Source organism: Diadema antillarum, unplaced genomic scaffold (assembly GCF_040938485.1).
Source record: "Diadema antillarum isolate AM-2024a unplaced genomic scaffold, OU_Dant_1.0 seq00000760_RagTag, whole genome shotgun sequence".
NCBI lineage: Eukaryota > Metazoa > Echinodermata > Echinoidea > Diadematoida > Diadematidae > Diadema > Diadema antillarum.
Window position 1 is genome coordinate 186,906 of NW_027271651.1, and position 19,935 is coordinate 206,840.

General features: G+C 37.6%; 1 protein-coding gene across 1 annotated transcript; it reads left to right on the plus strand.

The window, feature by feature from the left end:
* Nucleotides 1-835: 835 nt before the first annotated feature.
* On the plus strand, nt 836-8,053 carry LOC139738636 (uncharacterized). Its single transcript, XM_071649252.1, has 4 exons — nt 836-1,144; nt 4,567-4,690; nt 5,358-5,401; nt 6,795-8,053. The coding sequence occupies exons 1-4, from the start codon at nt 1,111-1,113 to the stop codon at nt 7,928-7,930; spliced, it is 1,338 nt and encodes a 445-aa protein (XP_071505353.1). The 5' UTR covers nt 836-1,110; the 3' UTR covers nt 7,931-8,053.
* The last annotated feature ends 11,882 nt before the right edge of the window (nt 8,054-19,935 follow it).

A 19,935-nucleotide genomic window follows, 5' to 3' on the forward strand; every position in this document is an offset into this window, starting at 1 on the left:
ACACTTTGAAGTCGACAACGAATTGATCTGTTCCAATCTGTTGAAATCCCACCCTACTTTAGAAGCCTAATCCTTTGATATAGCAGTAATGATAATTAATGTTAGAATCTTCACTACTGAAAACAAATGTCGTAATTTCATACCAGATTCCAGAGGATGTCTGCAATCTATCAATCCGTTCAGTTGAATTTTGAGTTGTGCTGTTGACAATTATATTCTTGTCTGTCGATGTATCTTTTATTCAGAACATATATTGAGTAAAACGAGAGCTGCTCAGATGCAGTAAACATTCATCAGTTGGGGAGATCAACTCTATCAATTCTACCAACCTTTAGTGATTTGCTGGCTGGCTTTCGTCCACTCCTGTGGCAGTAATTAGACAAGATTTGATGTGACATGACGGATAGGACTTATAGATTTAGGCTTCTACCAACTTTTAGTGATTTGCTAGCCAGCTTTCATCCATTCCTGTGGACTTCTTCAGGCCAAGTGATTGCACCGCTTTTCTATCATTGCCTGCTTGTTTCTTGATCATTGGACCGAAGATTGGTCATAAAGGTTGATAGAAGCCTAAATCTCCTATTGAGAGATGCTTTGTGTATGTTTTATGTTTATATTGTGGTTTCAGATATGATTTTATGGTCCCATTTTTTCAAACAAGAAATGCACGTAGCCTATAGCACTGTGTAACATGGCATTCCTTTAGACACATATTCAAACCACACACACAAGCATGCATGCATACTATCAACAAGTCACACACAACGAGTACAGTACAAAATACAACACTCATAACGGTAAACGGAATTTTCTATTGGTGGATAGAATTGCTTGAAGTACACCTCGCAACTTTCACTTTCGAGATATTCCAGGGATAAAATATGTAACAATAAGGGGAAAGTAGATGGATTGCAAAGGATAGCTGATCCACGACATTCTGTAGTACTGCCAGCACGCGAATAACAGCAAACGAAGGCCACCCAACATAATTTTGTGGAAGATGGCAGGCTCCATGCGTGTCTATCGACATACTTATTTATTTTGCATCAGTTTGTATGCTTTGCGTTATATCTGAGGACACCGTTTTTCCTAAAGGTATACAGTGTATGGATGCGTGTAAGTGAACACAATTGTGCGATCTGGCGTAAGTAATCTATATTGTATTTCTTTTTGCCCGTTCTTCTCACTTTCATAATGTGCCTGGTAATACTTTTTTTTTTACCAGGCAGACGGCGAAACGAAAGTTTGATTAACTTTGTAATCGATATCATATCAATATGTTGGTTTGTTCAATTTTGTTGGCTTGTTACATATAATATTGAAAAATTCACCAGGAAATGCCCTCCGATGCACTCGAATGAAGTTTTTTTTAAATTTGTTTAGTTTTCTCTGAGGATTTTTTTTTATGTTTGTAAAAGTAGACCTTATGAAGATATGGGTTGATGGGGGAAGGGGAAGTATTAAAGGTGGAACCAGTGGGGAATATATCATTATGGGTTGGGAGTGGTTTGACTGGAGGAGGGGAATAATTTTTTCTTAGACATAAGACTTCAATCAATGGATATTGAGAATGAATGTGAGATATAAAGGTTTTGTTAATGACACAACTGATATGATTTATATAGTGATGAATGTGTATGTACTTGTAGTGATTGAAATTTAGCAGATTCATTCAATAAATTATTTAATGAAGTGTGCAGTACAGATGATGATGTTGATATTCATATTGGAAATAATATGATTCCCTGTTTGAAATATATTGATGATGTAACGCATACACGTTTTGAATTTTCTGAAATAGATTCTGAATATTTTAAAAAGAATTGAAAAGTATAGATTGCAGTAAGTCTACAGGAAGTCTAGGTATGCATCCAAGATTATTAAAGTTAGCAGCTGACTACATTTGTGAACAACTGTATGTCTTATTCCACAAATCTCCCTCCACAGCAACGAAACCGGCTGATTTCAAAACTGCTAAAACTGTCCCTATTTACAAAAGTAAGTGTAAAACTGATTTGAATAGTTACATACCAATATCGCTTTACTTGTTAAAACCAACTTATCACAAAAAGCTATCCATAATCAAATGAGTAGTCACTGTTGAGTAAGTTCCAATCTGGCATAAGAAAATTTCATTCAAATTCAACAACATTATGTGCATCAAAGATATCTATTAGAGAATCGATTCATCGGTTTCTGCACTGGAAGTTTATTTTGTCATTTAAGAAAATGATCCCACGAGAGATATAGGAATTTTCCAAATAACAGTTGTTCACAAATTATTCAAGCAATAGACAACAATGGGTTTCTATATAGGTAGTGTTCTCAGTGAATACCTAACGGTGAAATCTAGAGTACCCCAGGGTTCTACGCAGGATCCATGGTTGTTTTGCATGTAAAATTATAAATGACCTGTGTAATATACATATAGCATTGAATTGTGAACTGTCTCTTTATGCAGACGACACAGTGATATTTTGTAGAAATAATGATATGCAATTATTACAAGAGGAAATGTAATTACAGTTCGATAAAATTTGTCAGTTGATGAAAGTAAACAAGGTGACATTAAATGTAAATAAGACTAAAGCAATGTCATTTAGTTCGAGAAAGAAATTGCATAAAAAAACAGTAAAATGGTAGCATAAACATACATGGCACGTAATTACGTGTAGACATTATTTTGGCCATATAAGTGCTGATCAGGGTGTTATGAATTGATACAAGTCAACATGAATTTTGTATTTCATACCTAGCCCCTTTAAGTCTAATGCTTTCGATTTCCTGAGACCAATTTAGATTAAAATCGATAATGACACTGACATTAAATGCCAAATTTTGACCGTGGTTTTTTAAATTGATAGATTCTAATCATAGATACATAGATTGCCAACACATACGTTTAAATTGCTAAAGGATCTTCATCTTGCTCGTGAACCCAAGATCACGTAGTTACATCACAGATTTCCAAGATCTGAACGATGTCGGATGTTTATAATCTTGTTGTCACTGTTCAATGTATGTCTGTGAATGTTCTTAGTCATCCAGGTAAAGTAGATCATGATCGAACTACATCAGTAAATCATTATCTAGTCAAGTGAAATAACTCGAATTTTGAACAGTCAGCCAGACGTAAAACGTTGCTACTCTAAAATACAAATAAGTCCAGTTGACTCATATCTTACTGATATACAGTTATTGTTCATGGTCTTTTTTTAATGAACGAATTTTGCCATCATTTTGACCATGCCGTGGTGATCGAGTCACTTTCTAGAAGCATCGCGAATGAACTCTTGCCTGTAGATGATGTCAGGTCTTCGCGAATATATTACTTTATACCGGAATTCTCTTCAGCTTCCTTCTGGCGGCTTACGTTTTTGACGAATTTATTGTACCGGTCGAACTTTACAATCAGTGGTCGCTGTTGATCAGCTCTTTCAGTCTGAAGTATTGCAGGTTGGATACGATGTGTAATTCTGTCGATCGAGGTCGCCTTGGTCCTGCACGTTGAAACGAAGGTCGAGCTTGGAGTCCAGATCTACCACTCTGATCTCATCAAATCATTGTTGATTTCATATATCTGAAGACTGCTCCTCACCAAACATCCGTTAACAAGAACAATTTCATGGTATTTGCATGCAAATATCTAGTTTTTGGGAGCTTATGGTGACGTCACCAATCACGTAGATTACTCCATAGGCTCTTCATCAATCTCTCAGTATACCATTCTCCTTGCCCTGAGAAACGGTTGTCGTTGTAGCCAGGTCATCATCGGGCTGGTCTTCATCCGATAATGTCCGTTTACTTCGACGTGCTTTATAAAACAAATATTGAATGGTCTACGTCATGCAAAGGAACGATATTTTTTATCTGGTAAAATGCTATATGGTTGTTCTCGTGAATATTCACTTGTATATCACTTTTTTTTTTGGGGGGGGGGGGAAGATACGTATATCAATCTGTACAACTTCAGTAAGTTGTGCGTTGTATGTTTAATATGTTATTGTCTAATTTGTCGATATGTTTTTGTGATAATGTGTGTGAAATGGATAAAAGTTATTAGTAAAACGCACAGGGAACATTGGTATGTTATATGCGTTATAAAAGCTCAATCATCATTATATCGCAGTGGACTGCATTGCGACATGGTTAGAAGAGAGATGGAAGTATAGGTATTGTTCCCTTTAGGCATTCTTATCGGCCCATCCCTCGTCTGGCAGGTGATAGAGAGAATTCGCAGAAAATTTTTATCCAAGAATTTTATCGAATGATAGTATATATATATATATATATATTATATATATATATATATATATATATATATATATATATATAATCCTCTCATCAAATAGTAGTCGCGACAATTGAACCGATTTATTTTCCTGTGAAACGTGTTTAACTCAAGAGCTAAAAACAAATGTGCAGCTCGACTAATGTCATATCAAAGAAGCAAATATGAAGAAAGAAGATAAACAATGCAGTTGACAATTTTAGAGGAATTCACTCATTTGAGAGGAATCGAAGCATATGTTAATCCCCACCTCTTTTCTGTTGTTGTTGTTACAGCTCTCCCTCTGGCCATAACTGGCACCGTCTTTGGTGCACTGGCACTCTTGTGTTGCGCCATTCAAGTAGTCATCATGGCCAAATTCTTCCAGAAGTTATCGATGCTCATGAAGTCCCAACGCAGGTATGGTTACGACAGTTTGTTTGTTTGTTTTGTTTCCCCCTAAGAGATGTTTGTTCACAATGCATTATTGTTATTTCGACATCAAACAAAATGATCAGGAGATGAGAAGCGTAGCACATCAAATTGCACTAGAGATACAACTTATTATCATTTTCATTCATTGCAACAATTCACTTCGAGAATACGAGGAGGCATGATGTCTTACCTTCACCTGCCTTTATATCACATATAAAAAGAAATGTCTGATTGGAGCCCCTTTGAAAGTGACTACCTCATGATTATGTTCATGGCATTCTAACAGAAGATTCTAGCATATCTCTGTTTAATTCGATCCTCTGCTTATAATTTTTGTTTTGGTCTGTATTCCCCCTTTCATTTAGCTTCAATTGCCAGACAGTGTTAGTTTTTGTCACCGTAACAATTCCATGTTTCACGATATGAGTTGTTGTTAGTTTTGCACAAACTCGTACATGTTGGTATCAGTGCGAGGATATTCGAGCAGTGCTTGTATAGGTATAGCGCAACGAGTTTCGTTTTGTATCTTGTGTGTGTGTGTGTGTGTGTGTGTGTGTGTGTGTGTTTTGACATTGCGTCATAAGATTTGAACAGCCATTAGACGTCATTTAGAATCGAAATTTGTAAGTGTCCTTTCCCTTCCTTTCCCCAGATTCACTTTTGGGAAGACGACAAAGAAAGAACATGATGAGGAAGGTAATGTAAAAAAATATATATGTTCTAGTATATCATATATACACATTTTCGAGTTCATAATTTTCATAGAAGACTTTGATGAAAAGCAGTGTATTATATACCATATTAAAGGTAATTCAATTGGCTTTCAACTTTACGCATGAGTGAACACATTTGTTTTGGTCCTCCAAGGCACAAAAGTAAAAATTGCAAAGATTGGTATATTGTCTGTCATTTGCAAATGCCCTTCAAGATAACAATAATGACAAAAGGCCAGTTTAACACAATGAGAGACATTAATAAAATAGCAAAAATAGATTTTCTTTCTCTTAATCTCTTTATAACCTCAAACAAAAGCAAAGTATTCAACTTAAGGGGGAAAATAAACATCTTCTGTCAACTCAAACTTCAAATGACGTAGGAAGTAAGGGAACAAAGATGATCAAAAAACAGAATATCTTTATTTCATTCATCCAATTTAGTAATTTAAGAATTCATGAAAAAATTCAACATAATTTTCAATTTTTCTAATTTGAGAAAAATAAATTCAAAATCCTACCACTTTTGTCAATATTGCTTCTTCTGTTGTTTCATTTGAATTTGGACTGACAGAAAATTCTTCATTTTCCTCCATTATTTTTAGTCTTTATTGATCTTTTGTGATTCAAATATATCATAGAGATCATAAGTATATTTTTGCAACTGAATTCATGGTTTTTAATTGTGTTAAATTTGTCTTTGTTCTTGTTGTAACATGGAAGAGCATTTACGCATGAATGACAACTTGTTCACTTTTGCAATTTTACTTTTTTTGCCTTGGAAGAGAAAAACAAAGATGTTCACTCATGCGTAAAGTTTAACTTTTTATTGACTTACCAAGTTGATAGCCAATTACCTTTCATATGGTTTATAATACATTAACATTTAGGCAAATATTCTATGAGATATATAACCTTAAAAAAGGTGTTTACTTCCTTTTTTGCTAAGTGTATATATATATATATATATATATATATGTACAGTGTGTGAGTGTTTGTGTGTGTATGTGTGTGTATCATATATCTTTACTTATGATAAGGCTGTTAATCAGGAAGATTATTGATCTCGTATTCTTGGTCTTTAGGTTCATGAGTGCACCAATCAAGAGTTCAAATGTGAATGATTGCATTTTTAGATGAATGTATGTAATTACGAAAGAAAAAGGAGAAATCAATCAAAAGAAAGAAAAAGAGATTATTTATATCGTCCGTAAAAATTTATTGATACTTCAAGATACGAGGATGGTAAAAGGTCGTAGTGTGTGACCGCGGTAGACAATTAGATCTGCTTTAATCGACACTGTGTATCTTTTTACAAATTCTATTCTATCTGAATTATTTCCGGTGGGTTCTTTTCCTTTCATACCTCTTAACAGATCAGGTATCGGTTATATCGCTTCAAAAAGACGTGGCTTCACCTACGGTCAACATACCCACATTTCCAGGGGATTACTCCCTCAGCCAACGCTCGTCTTTCGAACCAACCAGCAGTTCCTCGGACGATACACCCGCGATTGATCCTGATCTCCCGTCCCCGTCTGTGGCGGCACTACGCGAAACCTTGGCGCTGCCGCTCAAAATTGCTTTCCAAAAATCCCACACATTGGACTGGCATATGAGCAGCCCCGAACGCGAGCAACCGACGGCCATGAACGATCTAGACAAGCGGCCAAGAGCCCAAACGGGTTCGATGTTGAACCGAGGTAAACAACGCACTCAATCCGAGGCTAGTACGCCAGGCTCAAGGGGCTCACCGTGTCGCGATCCGCTGGCCTATGTTGTCACTGAAATCGTTGACGTCGGTGACACGAATAGACGACCGAGTGTTCGCCTTCGGGGAAGTCGTCCAAGGAAGCAATTGACCGAGGCTCTCCAGCGACAACTCAGTCAGCCAGACCCGTTTTATTTCAGCCTCGAAGTGAAAGCCGAGTCAAATAGTCCTAGCACTCCTGATAGTATTCCCACACCTAGTCCAACGAAGATCAAAAACTGTGCCAAGGGATGGCGCCAAGTTCTACCACTTGCGGCAAGCAAGGGTGGTGTGGATTCTTCGCCATGCGACGAAAACAGAAATTTATTCACTGAGGCGAAGGAAAGACACAGCTCAGAATCAAGCGGAAGATATCCCCGAGGGGAGGGGCAACCAAAGGTTGCGCTGAAGCCACCTTCATCAAAGGCCCGGTCAATGCTGTCCAAGACTTCTAGCGCTGGTTACCCAAGCCGCGAGGCGTGGTCGCCTAGGACCATGGCGCGACATCGCATGCTGCTACAGGAGGCTGCTTGCAACAACTCGCTGGGCAGGAAGCGAACTGGTTCTATGCGAGCACGCTGCCCAACGCCCCCTGAGCTTGCGACAAAACCCGATACACTAACTTTCGCTGAAGAAGGGGATTGTTACTCAAAGTTGATACGAGGGGCACGGGGGAGGCGAAGGGCGTCATCTGCCGGTAACATAGACGATATTTCGACTCGAGGCGACGTGGCTTACAACCAGTTGGTCCTTGGATTATGATTGTCCTATGGTAGCGACTGTTTAAACCACGGATACTTCCAACCATTAGTACTGTCCGGTACGTCTGGAATAAATGTAATCAAATTATGTAATCAAAGCATTGTTGCCATATTACATCAAACAAGAGCGCCTGACATTAAGCAATTTGCCTCGTTGACCATCTTCATTGCAACCTGGCAAGCCATTCTTCAATGAATGCAGCTACAACGATGATACTGAAAATATAACTGATATCATAAATGATTAGACATTAATTAAACAGACAATTTTAGCAAATCAAACTGATAATACATACAAAGAAAACTATGATAACATCCAGTTGACAACTGTTGATAATTGTCAGTGATTGTGTTTGAGTTTCTGCTATTGAAACATACCATGATGGCAGTAAAGAGTGTATGTCTACATAATATCTATCATAGATCACTAGCATTACTTCCACACACGAAGAAAATAACAGCAAGCTTTACATCTGTGACGCCAACTCTAAAGAGGACGCAACGCTTCTAGGCTTAAAAAGGTTTTCTGTACACGTTGGAGGCAAGCCGAGTCATAGAACCAGTTGCACGAGTCGACATCGCACACTGTGCGATCAGACAAAATATTTTGGCTCACGACTGCACTGGTGTCAGTGTAAATGATTCGATGCACAGGACAGAGTAAATCGTTGAGAATTAGATGCTGTTTAATCCCACGAGCGCTGCGAGTGGGTATAAGACTGTTTCCAAAGTTTAACGAGAGCATGCAGTTCTCACTGATCCATCAAATACGCCTGTGCATCATTCGTTTTATAAAATTGCTCCGCAATTTCATGAAATTAAACTTTTTTTCCCATCATGCGTCCGATACATCGTCAATACTATACAAGGCTTGAGCCATGCGTTCGGATTTTACCGGACGCATGGCTCAGTGTGGATCAGTAACAATCAATGCATGATAGTTGACCAATCAGACTGCAGTGATTCTAAAGCCCATTTTATTATACATAATATTATTACACTGTAGCGTGATTGGCTGAAAGTCGACTGGCCCTGCGACCCAGTCGCAAGAAACTGGCATGGCTGGTAACGTCACACTTCCGGTCTTAAGGTCGTACGACCAGTAAATCGTGGCAAAGTCGTATAGTGGGCGGTGGCCTTTAACGTTCTCGTCGCAGACAACACCAAGAACAACATTGTACTCCGGCAAGTGTTCCGGAAACGTCACCCACACCGATCTTCAACCTTACATCGTGCATATGATTTCTTTACCAATGTGAGAGGAAGAAAACATCCTCAGATTATATGTGAACATCAGAAGGAAACATCCGACTGAAGATATTTCAGGATAACTTGGGGTGTTACATGATGTACCTTAAACTTCTATAATCCAGAAAAACAAAAAGACATACCAACAGATATATAAGTATTTCGCCGAGAAGAGAAGATTTTTTTTTTTTTGTAATGAGAGGAAAAGCATACCCTTGTGTACCATACGTCAAAAAAAAAAAGAGGAAGAGAGAAATATGGGCTTTAAGTAGAGGTAAGATAAGGCACACCTTGGATATTTCTGCTACTTTAGCTTACACTGTTTTGCCTTTGAGTAAATGTACGATACAGAGGAAACATTATTTCGTTAGATTTTGATTATCTAAAGGAATGAAAATTCTACAATCTTATCTTATTGTATATTTGTATTTACTTAGTGTACATGATAACAACGCTTTTGTAAATATGTGAATAGATGAAATAATTATGACTGCATAGTACAGTACAGTCGAGTACACGTGTTTTTTTTTTTCTCTGTTACACGTGTTTTCAGAACCCTTGAATACTCTTTACGGAAACGAATTTGTATTAGATTGCTTTCTATGTGACTGAATACTTTTTTATCAAATGCAAATAAATGGTGTTTCATACCATTGTCTATTGTAAATGTGGATTACGACTAACTTTTTTAAAACTATACGGAGATGTTTGTCCCCCCCCCCCCCCCATTGGTGCATTTAAAACAAGGGAGAAATTCACCACTTCAACACTAGATATGTATTTAGGTTTCAGTGAAGCATTGTAAATGATGGAAAGCCCGGAATAAAATGGGATCATTAATACGACAGTTTTAATTGGCTGAGATGAAATATCGTCCCTTTATACTTCCTTGACCCTCTCGAAGTGGTCCCATGTTGAATGACAACCCCGGAAAGTTCCAAACTCTTTCCACCTTCCATGAAAGAGTATACACATCTATCTTTCCATTACTAGATATTCAAAATAAGAAGCGCTAAATACTGGTACAAATTTTACCTTGTTTACCTTGCAGAAAGATGTTCTGACATCAGACGACATTGAATTGTCATTCAAAGGAACGTGGCACTTTTGTGTAATCAATCATCTGCAAAGTGAGGTTTCTCGTCGTTTTCATCGACAAGCGATTCGGTTTAAAGTCCAATCCATTATAAGACCTAATAGATGGACAAGTTCATGATTTATTAGGCACTAAAACATAATACATCAAGACATATAATAATAATGCAAGACCTTAAGAACACGAGAACATAACTTGACACAATGCACTCTTTCAAGACGTCTGCAATCGCTTTTAATTTCTTATGCTTTTATTTTCTCAGATGTTTGAACGAATGGGCACTGTAAAATGAAAACATCAAACCATGTGCACGTATTTACAATATGATATTCACAATATAAAACATATATAACAACAGCTGTCTAAAAGCGCATTTATACGTATGGAATGATCCATACATCTGAAAGACTTTGACTGCAAGAACTTAAGATTTACATGACAAATCATACGAAATCATACCTTGATTCTCTGACGCATACTTTATGAGCATGATTAACTTACTTTGTGAATAGAGAAATGTGGAGTCACATTATCAATCGGATGACCAATATTAGATCTCGCGTGAACCCAAACAGTTGAAATACCTCGTGTTTAACGTGTCATTTTGTGGAAAAAAAAAACAACACTTTTGTGTAAGGTATTATTTATCAATCTTGGGACAAATAAAGTTTTCTTACCAAATGTATAATATTCACGTAAACGAAAGGATATTCAACAAAGTTTGAGTGACTTTCGAGTGATCAAGAATTGTCTAGAAACAAAGTCTCTCATTGCCATTGCTTGTATCCAAGCTTCACAAAAAAGTCACAAACTTCAAAGAAAAGCGAAGAAGATTACACTTGCCGATGGCAAAAAGAGAATTTTCAGGGAAGGAGAATTATCTGACTATTCAAGGAGAGCAGGAAAATAATTACACGCATGTACGTTCTCTCTTCGTATAAAGTGAACATCTTTTTCGCTGTGATAAATGAAAAATGACAAAACTGAAACAGGGCGGGGGGATATCTCGTACTCCGCGATTCGAGGTACTCTGTAACCATGGTAACAAACTTTCCAGAAGTCCGCATCTATAAGGAAGGCGGAGTACACGGTCAGGTACTGTCCCGGGGGTACTGCGCAGATGAATATTAACAACTTCTCTCTTATCCACCAAGTACGTGAAGGAACGCATCATAAAACAGAGTAGGTTAGGGCAAGTCGACAATGAAGCCAGCCTTCCATCAACGTTTATGACAACATGAGTATAATTTTGTAGTAGCCGCGAAAAAAAAAAATCATAACTGCCAGCCCCATAAATCTATATTTGTGTTAGCACTTTCAGGTGTATGCCCTGCTCATAATCGTTTCAGCAAGTGTTGAATAGCTAATTGCAGATTTTCTTGATTCACACGATTAACTTTGCATAATATCCATAATGCACCACAAAGGATAAGAAATGTAATCTTTCACGATACACAGTATTTTTTCTTATTAATCAATGAGTGATAACATCATTCTATCTTTCGTTTTAAGCACTTTGTTTTGACAGCACACTTTACATCTCCCATTCCATGCTTTCACTTCTCTATACCTTGTAACGTCAATCATGGGTTATTTGGCAGACTTATTTTCTTTCGCTCACAACTGCCTCCTTCCTGGAAGCAATGCTATCGTTGTGCTTTCAAATTGCATAAATTCACTTAGTACAGGGAAACATCGAAACTTGTATCACATACAATTCAGTGTATAGTCCATTTGCATCCATGAGAGTTTGGGGCCACTTGCCAGGAAGAAGAGGAGACAAAAACCTAATAAATGTATCGATGCTGTAAGTCTGACCCGTGATTATTAACCCAGCAAGTCCTGGCGTAGTTTCGCCATTATCAAATTGGCAACTCTGAATTTTATTACTTATCCTTACGCTGGATATAAGATTGGATGGAACTGGTTACATTCATTAAATCTGCCCAAAATATGTTAGTGATTGACAAATTGCCCTACCTCGACGTAAATAGGTTAATTTGTCAATCAGTTTCATTAAAAAAAAAAATCTCGACGGAATATTTTTCATGAATTTGCCAAGAATATATATGTAAATGATGATACAAAGATTTGCCAAATTGAGATAGAAACATTACCTCTGATCTTCTCAAACGTTAAGTTAAAGATCAATAATTAATTTAGCAATTTTAGATACTTTCGATGAACAGTAAGACTCATGCTAAAAATAGAAACAACATCAAAGCACAAAAATTTAATGGGTTCAAGTGACCGTGCATGCGACTAAAAAGACATGCTCTGTCAATGGGAACAACGATGATATCGTTGAACACAAGCAAAGTAAATGTTTGGGTACCAATGTGAATGACTGGAATCATCACATACATATGCGGCAATATAATATTTCTCTATAAGTATATACATGACATTGTGTATATACATATGTAGATAGAAAGATTAGAAAAACCAGAAGTAGCATATGATTTTAATATGGTCTCGCTCTTAAACAAAATTATGCCAAGCGTGCCAGATTTGGCAGCTTATCAAGTGCCCAAAACTTTACGAGGCGTCGGATGAAATCTAAACTGCACAGTAGGTAAGTAGTTGAGACGTTTGACACGTCTTTGATTGACATGACCAAAGGTCACGTTGCCTCAGTCTATACATGAGTGGCCGCTTGGTCGAATCTTCAATCATTTTTTAAGCTCGCCTTTACTCAGACTAACTCATATCAATATTATAGGTTTTCCTGGCCAATTCCGCACTTTTTTCAATCCAATTCCTAATTGCTGCATTCAATTTAGCACAATTTAGCCTAGACGGCATGTTCGGTATTTCAATTTTATAATCTTTTCATTCAAATTCATTTTGGAGCATTCAAATTACCTTTTACATCATTCGAGTCAGCACTTTTTCAGTTCAAATTCGTAAGACAAGCACCATTTCGCAAATCGTTCATTCAATTTAGCACGATATAGTCACGTGATCACGTATACGCTGCGCTCGTTCATTCGAATTCATTCTTGGGCATCCAATTTCGCATTTACTGCGGTCAATTTAGCAGACACGTTTATGCTTTTATTCTGATATCACCTTTGCAACAGTACTTTCAAAATATGTGCATGTGCTTATAATGTTCGATAGCATTATTTCATTCACAGATACATTGATCTTAAGTTTGTTTTGTCAATAATTGGGAGAAGGAGGTTTCAATTTGCATCGTGATTATTTCTTTCATCTGCATGTTTCATTATTTTCATTTGGTGGGTGCTAGATTGCGTTAATTATCATTAGGAATAAATAAAAGTTCTTGGATCAGCTCTAGCCATCAATTTGTCAAGGTTATTACCCTCGAATGCTTCTATAATTCTTTCCCTGTCTTCTTGAGAGATACGCCTGTATCTAACTCGTGCTGCCATGACTGGACATAAGAAAGTGAAGTGAATCTATGGTACTGGTGCAAGCATGGCATGTATAGTTCTGATAACATGTATGAAAGAACAACAAACAGAGCAACAAACTTGAGTTATTTAGTGTCAAAGATACCTTTACTATATACTTAACAGTGTGTGGATGAAACAAAAATTCACATTTAAATACATATAAATCACGGTTCTCACCTTTTCAAAATAGAAATAACATTACGCCAATTTGAATGAACATGTTTGGAATTTGACTGCCCATACGCGAAATTGAATGACTGAAATACCATTTTCCGCCAGTGCTGGCGAATTTGAATGACTGAAGAGCACGTGCCAATTTGAATGCCCGTGTTACGAATTCGAAAGGCACATGTGCGAATTTCAATGACCGAAATGCTAAATTGAACGAACAAGTTGAAATTTTGAATGACAGAATGTGTAGTGACGAGGATTTTCGCTAAATTGAATGAACCTTTTATCAAATGGACTGACAAAAGTGCGAAATTGGCCGGGAAAACCTATAGTAAACTCTGCTGGCGAACTGTATAGTATTGTTTGTTTGTAGCTTTCAAAACTCTTTGCTCCCCCAATTTTTTGTTTTAATCTCTGAGTGTATTTCTTTTAGCATTCATACATTATATCTAATATAAATATTTCTACAAGCTGGCCTCGAACCACAGCATTACAGCGCGTGGAATGTGGAAGGATGTTATTCACGCCTGTTTGTCTGGGCCTTAGCTAAAGTGCATGTGGAATTGCTTTGAACGGTCCAGTTTGTCGTAGCTTTCATCCCCATCCAGATTTCTGTCCACGCTGCCGATGCGTGACCTGTGATTTTGACCATCCTGAACAAAGATGGTGTCGTACTTTTGAGCTTGGTTCTTTTGCAGCGAGTGGTCGCTGATGTGTTCGTATCGACCGTCGACCGCTGTGTCTGTGCTCATGACGGGTCGGTTGGCTATGACGTCGGGTATGTTGCGATCCTGGAGCGGCCGAGGCTGGGGTGGCGCCATTTGCTGGCCCTCGTTCAATTTGAAATAGTACGGATCTTCTGGCGGATGCTGGGCGGAGCTGCCACAGCCGGTGGGGGCGCGCTGCAACTGATGTGGTGTGTCCACCACACGCGTAGTCCCAACCATAGAGCCATGGTGATGCGGCAGGTGATACTCGTGGTTGACAGCCTGCGTCAAACCCTGACGCGGTTGGCTCGGCGGGAAGGGATGGTGAACATCCCCTTCAGGCCTTCCCTTAATCAAACCCATGTAGCCCCCTACATTGCCACCATCGTTCCTTCTACTGGCTCCGTTGTCTGTAGTGTTGTCCGCGCTGCGGATCGGGAAGGCCTCGGACTTTGCGTAAGGTATGGCGTGAGGTGTACGACCTGTCTGCGTGGTCTGTGCTGGTACGTGGTGGGTTGGTCCGGCGTAATGGTGATGTTGCGAGATGTTGGTGTCCCCGTGTTGTCCTTTTTTACCGTTGGCAGGTTGGCAGCATGGCTGTATGGGGTTGGCACATGTGCACACAGCTCCTAGAATACAAAAAAAAAAAAGAGAAACGAAAAGACTTCGATGACGGACAATCTATCAATCAGGATGAATAAAAACCAATATATATATATATATATATATATATATATATATTGTTCTTTTTGTAGAATATGAAGGAATCGCTTTTTTAAACATTAGAGATAATTCCATGGTTGTAGGGAAGCATTCCAATGAAACAAAAATAAATCTCAAAGATTAAAATCTACTTGCAATGTAGGGTCTATTTCTCTACGAATTATGACTTTTACTACAAAATTAGATGAGGAAGAGTTACAAGAACAGTGTTTCTTATTGCAGGTCGTGGTGGGTCTTTTGAACCACAGCACAAAACCAATTTATCGACAACCCTCTCTGATTAAACCATTATGCCATAAGTTAGGCATTAACATTCAGTATCACGGTAATTCTTGTGGGGGGGGGGGTGGGAGGGGGGTGGGAGGTGGGAAAAAAAAAGAACCTGCTGCTAGCCAGTCATGAGATAGAAATGACGAACTACGCGGATCATATGACCAACCTTCAGATCAGCGCTGATATAAAGGAACACGTAGAAAAACGAAGGGGGAAGTTTTGGACTCTTTCCCATCGTAATTGTTCAGGAAAGACTGTTTTATGTCAAATTTGCCTCTGTCTATCTTTCTTCAAACGTCATTCCAAGTGCTGTCCCTACTGTTCCTTATTCACGTGCACATACATTGGTGCATTGGCGCATTACTGTTGGTCGAAATGATATGCAATTACATCTCCAAATATGTTTTCATGTACTTGAAATGCATATCTTTCATTTACATGGTTTGTAGATTTATTATGAAACCCTACAACTTCCGATGTGGTGAGGCAAAGGAGCCATTTTGCTGTGTATGTTTTTATAATTTGATCATTATGTGGAAATTTGCTTGCATTATGGGTATGGTGACTTTCATGTGTGTATTGCGAGAAAGGCAAGCTGTTTCTCTCAGCATGTCATGAACCTTTTCTGAACGTCAAAAAAGAAAATTGCGACTCAACTGTAAGAGAATGTGTAACCTTCAAATTTCACTCATAACATCCCATAATCAATATCATTACAAACCACATTGATATGCCAAATATAACACGCCATAATGATTGTGCTGTCTTATTAAGTACTGGAGTCATTACAAACCTGAGATGAATCTATCCTTGCCATGGTGATATTAGCTTCTTACCAGCCTTTACCACTATTTTTTTAAAATAAATAAATACAGCAGCATCACGATTTGCAGATTGACATTGTAGCAGACAAAGGCATCGTCATTGCGGAATAGAATATTTTCTGCCAAAGTAAGTTTTACCATGGATATAGAGAATATGTGCCTAAGCAGCTAATTTCGTCTACAGTACTAGTATTTCAACATTGTCATATTTTGACTCTATGCTTATTAAATCAGTTTTCCCTGTCCCATGGGAGTCTGATGGGATTGTTCCCTTGTTGAAATAAGTCAAAATATTGATTGGAATTTGAAACGCGAAATATAAGAATGAGTGAAAAACTCCTGATAATATAACGTCATAATTTGTTCGTTTGATTTTTGGTGGTGTTGGTGTTGGCGTAAAGCTGAAGGGGGCGCTCTATAGGCTGGTCCCTCGGCTTGAAGGAGATTTTTCTCGAAACCAACGTACACTCATCGTAAAAGCTTTGCTGGGCTTGGTCTTAAAAAACCAACGAGGGCGCACTTTAATAACAACTGGCAATCACCAAACTGAATCACTATTCTCCGGTGGCCAACATCCTCCGATAGACAAAAACGTTCCTTGGTACGTGACGCGACAAATGCCAAAGATGTGAAGGATGATAGGCCTTATCCACAGCTCTTTCTTTTTTCTTTTTTTTTCCTTTTTTTTTTGGGGGGGGGGCGGTGTTATCTCTCTTTCTTCTTCTCCTCCTTCTTAACATGCCCTTAATATGACGTGTATCTGATATCATCTCAATAAGGTTGTACGGCGGCCGGGTGGCTTATCATGGCACTGATATCATGATCCACGTGATCATCTGATATTTAACTGCGGACAAAATATCAGTGATTTCGATGCCAGGTGAAAATGGCATCATTAAAGCCGCCATAAACCACAGGCCGCCTGAAATGAGGAAAAGATTCGTGTGAGTTAAGGAAAGGTTAACCCCAAATATAACTGCGTGGTATCACAAGTTTGGTCATCATGATTCAAAACACTTTGAAAGACTTCCATGACAGAATCAAAGCTTACACCGATTTTCCCTCTGTTGAACTGAGAAGTTTCAAGATCCAAAATAAACCATGAATTCTGCCAAATCTTGGTTATTACGATATTCATGTATTGTGCTAATATATTCATTCTAAATGTACCGACAATTGTGTTCTTCAACAATGAAACCCAAACTCAAATGAAATTTATCTCTTTATGTTTGCTTTGAATTTTTGAGTTATATTTTGTGATTCTGTACTTCACTACATTGGCCCTTCCTGCTATTAATATTTTTGTCAATATTCTATTATAAGATGATCAAGTATTATGTGCAGAAAATACAGAAATAAGTCCCTTTAAAAAAGGAAGTAAACCAACCAACCAACAGCATTGAATTTATGCCAACACGAAACGCTTTCAGTTAGAAAACGCTCCTCACAAAATCATAATTTGCCTTAGAACTGGCTAAAGCCAAACTGTGCTCGTTCGTCACTGAGCGTTCTGTAACCGTTCATTAACTGGTATTTGTGTTTCCGGCTTCATTGACTGTCATGAAGTTGAACTCATCCATTACTCAGTGCTCAGAATTGGCACGATTTTAAGAGCCTTGTTACACTGCACATGACCTATCATTTTCTTTTTAAAACATGTATGTTCTGATTTTGAATAATGTAATATTGATATTTGTGACTGAAAGCCGAATAGATGATAAAAATAATGATAGTAGTAATAATAATAATAATAATAATAATAATAACAATAATAATAATAATGATAACAATAATAATAATGATAATGATAATAATAATAATAATAATAATAATAATGATAAAAATGATAACAATAATAATAATGATAATAATAATAATAATAATAATAATAATAATAATAAAAATGATAACAATAATAATGATAATGATAATAATAATAATAATAATAATAATAATAATGATAATAATAATAATGAAAAAACGACAATAATAATAACCACGATGAAGTACATGCAGGCTTCTTCATCCGCTCTTCATATTTTTTTCCTGTGATGATTTAAATCTTTTGTCAACCTTTGGAAGCTGCAGCACGATTTTCCACAGGTTTAAATGGATATTAACACCTCTCCATGAGCATAATATGAATATATGAATGGAAATCAGTTTATACTTTATCTCTCATATCTTCTGTGCTACGATCAAGTGAAATACTCGTACTTAAATAGCGTTGTAAAAAGACCGGGGGTGGGGGTGGGGGAGGACGAAGATTTGTAGAATATCATCAGCCTTTCGCTCTCAAAGCAGGTTATCTAATCTCACGCCAATCTTTTTGCGCCTAACTCTACAAACTCGTGCCATGGAGAAAGTCAGCGACCTTTTCACACCATCTTGACGTTTTCACTTTCGTTACCATGGTTACGATGACTACTTCGAATTATAAGTTCTTGCGTCGATTCATGTCACTTAAGTGCGATCGCGTTCCTTGATTAAGGCATATATTCGTCGATGATGACGTGAATTGAATATCCAGGCAAATTCAATCTTAAAATCTGAAAAGGGCGTCTCGGTTGTTTCGCGATTTTTGAAGGTCTTAAATGCTCACACTTGTTCTAATTCGTACATAATTATTCGATTAGGATGACTTGCGAATCATGAATATTATGAAAGTTTCACAAGAAATTAGAGTCACTCGACAATGTCTTTGATTTTGTGAAATATTCACTTTAGTATTTTCAAACGATTGATTTAGAACTCATTAACCATTTTGAAACAAGATCAATGTTACCTTTTCGGCTTTCCACAATTACTTCAAAAGCCATTTGGCACTAACCCTATTGACAGCATTGTCTGTTTTACGCATATCAAGTTTAATGCGCACTTCTAATTAATCGCATTTGTATGTGTTTTCGTTCGTCGATTTTAAATTTTTATAATTCTTTTCTCACAGGTTGTTTTCACATTGCGTGTGACTTCGTTGTCTGTGTCCGAATCAGAATTGAGCTATACCGTATCATGAAACAAAAACCAATAAATCGATCACATGGAATCTCATACAAGTGTATCAATGTCATGGCAGAACGTCTAGCTCTACTTTTGGTCTCACTTGACATGATGTAATAACGCAGTGGTCCATGTTTTGACCACTTGGGGTATATACTATAGGGAAAGTCAAAATCATTGTCCTCCTTTTCTGTGGAGGGGATGTGACATACCTTTAAAAACTTGTGTTATTCATAGTTCGTTTCGCGGAGGCTCCAATTATTCACCGAGCGAACCTGACCACAGGATGTGCCTCATTAGCTCGCGTACCCGATTTTTCAGCAAACTGCCAATCAAAGTTAGGAGTCACTTTGGAAACAAAAGTGTCTCCCTCGTTCTGCTGAACCCCCTTTAAGTCAATAATGTTTGTTCTACGTGGTCAGCGTGTGAGCACAACAGACAATATATCAATAAAACTTCTTGACATACAAGGCTGTCTCTTTTTTTTTTGTCCAAGCTTCAGTTTGAAATACAAAAGTGTCCCTCGTTGAGCTCATCACCTT

Coding starts and splice junctions, on each gene's coding strand:
- LOC139738636 (XM_071649252.1), top strand. CDS start 1,111: ATGCGTGTAAGTGAACACAATTGTGCGATCTGGC. Junction 4,691..5,357: donor CTCATGAAGTCCCAACGCAG/GTATGGTTACGA, acceptor TCCTTTCCCCAG/ATTCACTTTTGGGAAGACGA. Junction 5,402..6,794: donor GAAAGAACATGATGAGGAAG/GTAATGTAAAAA, acceptor ACCTCTTAACAG/ATCAGGTATCGGTTATATCG.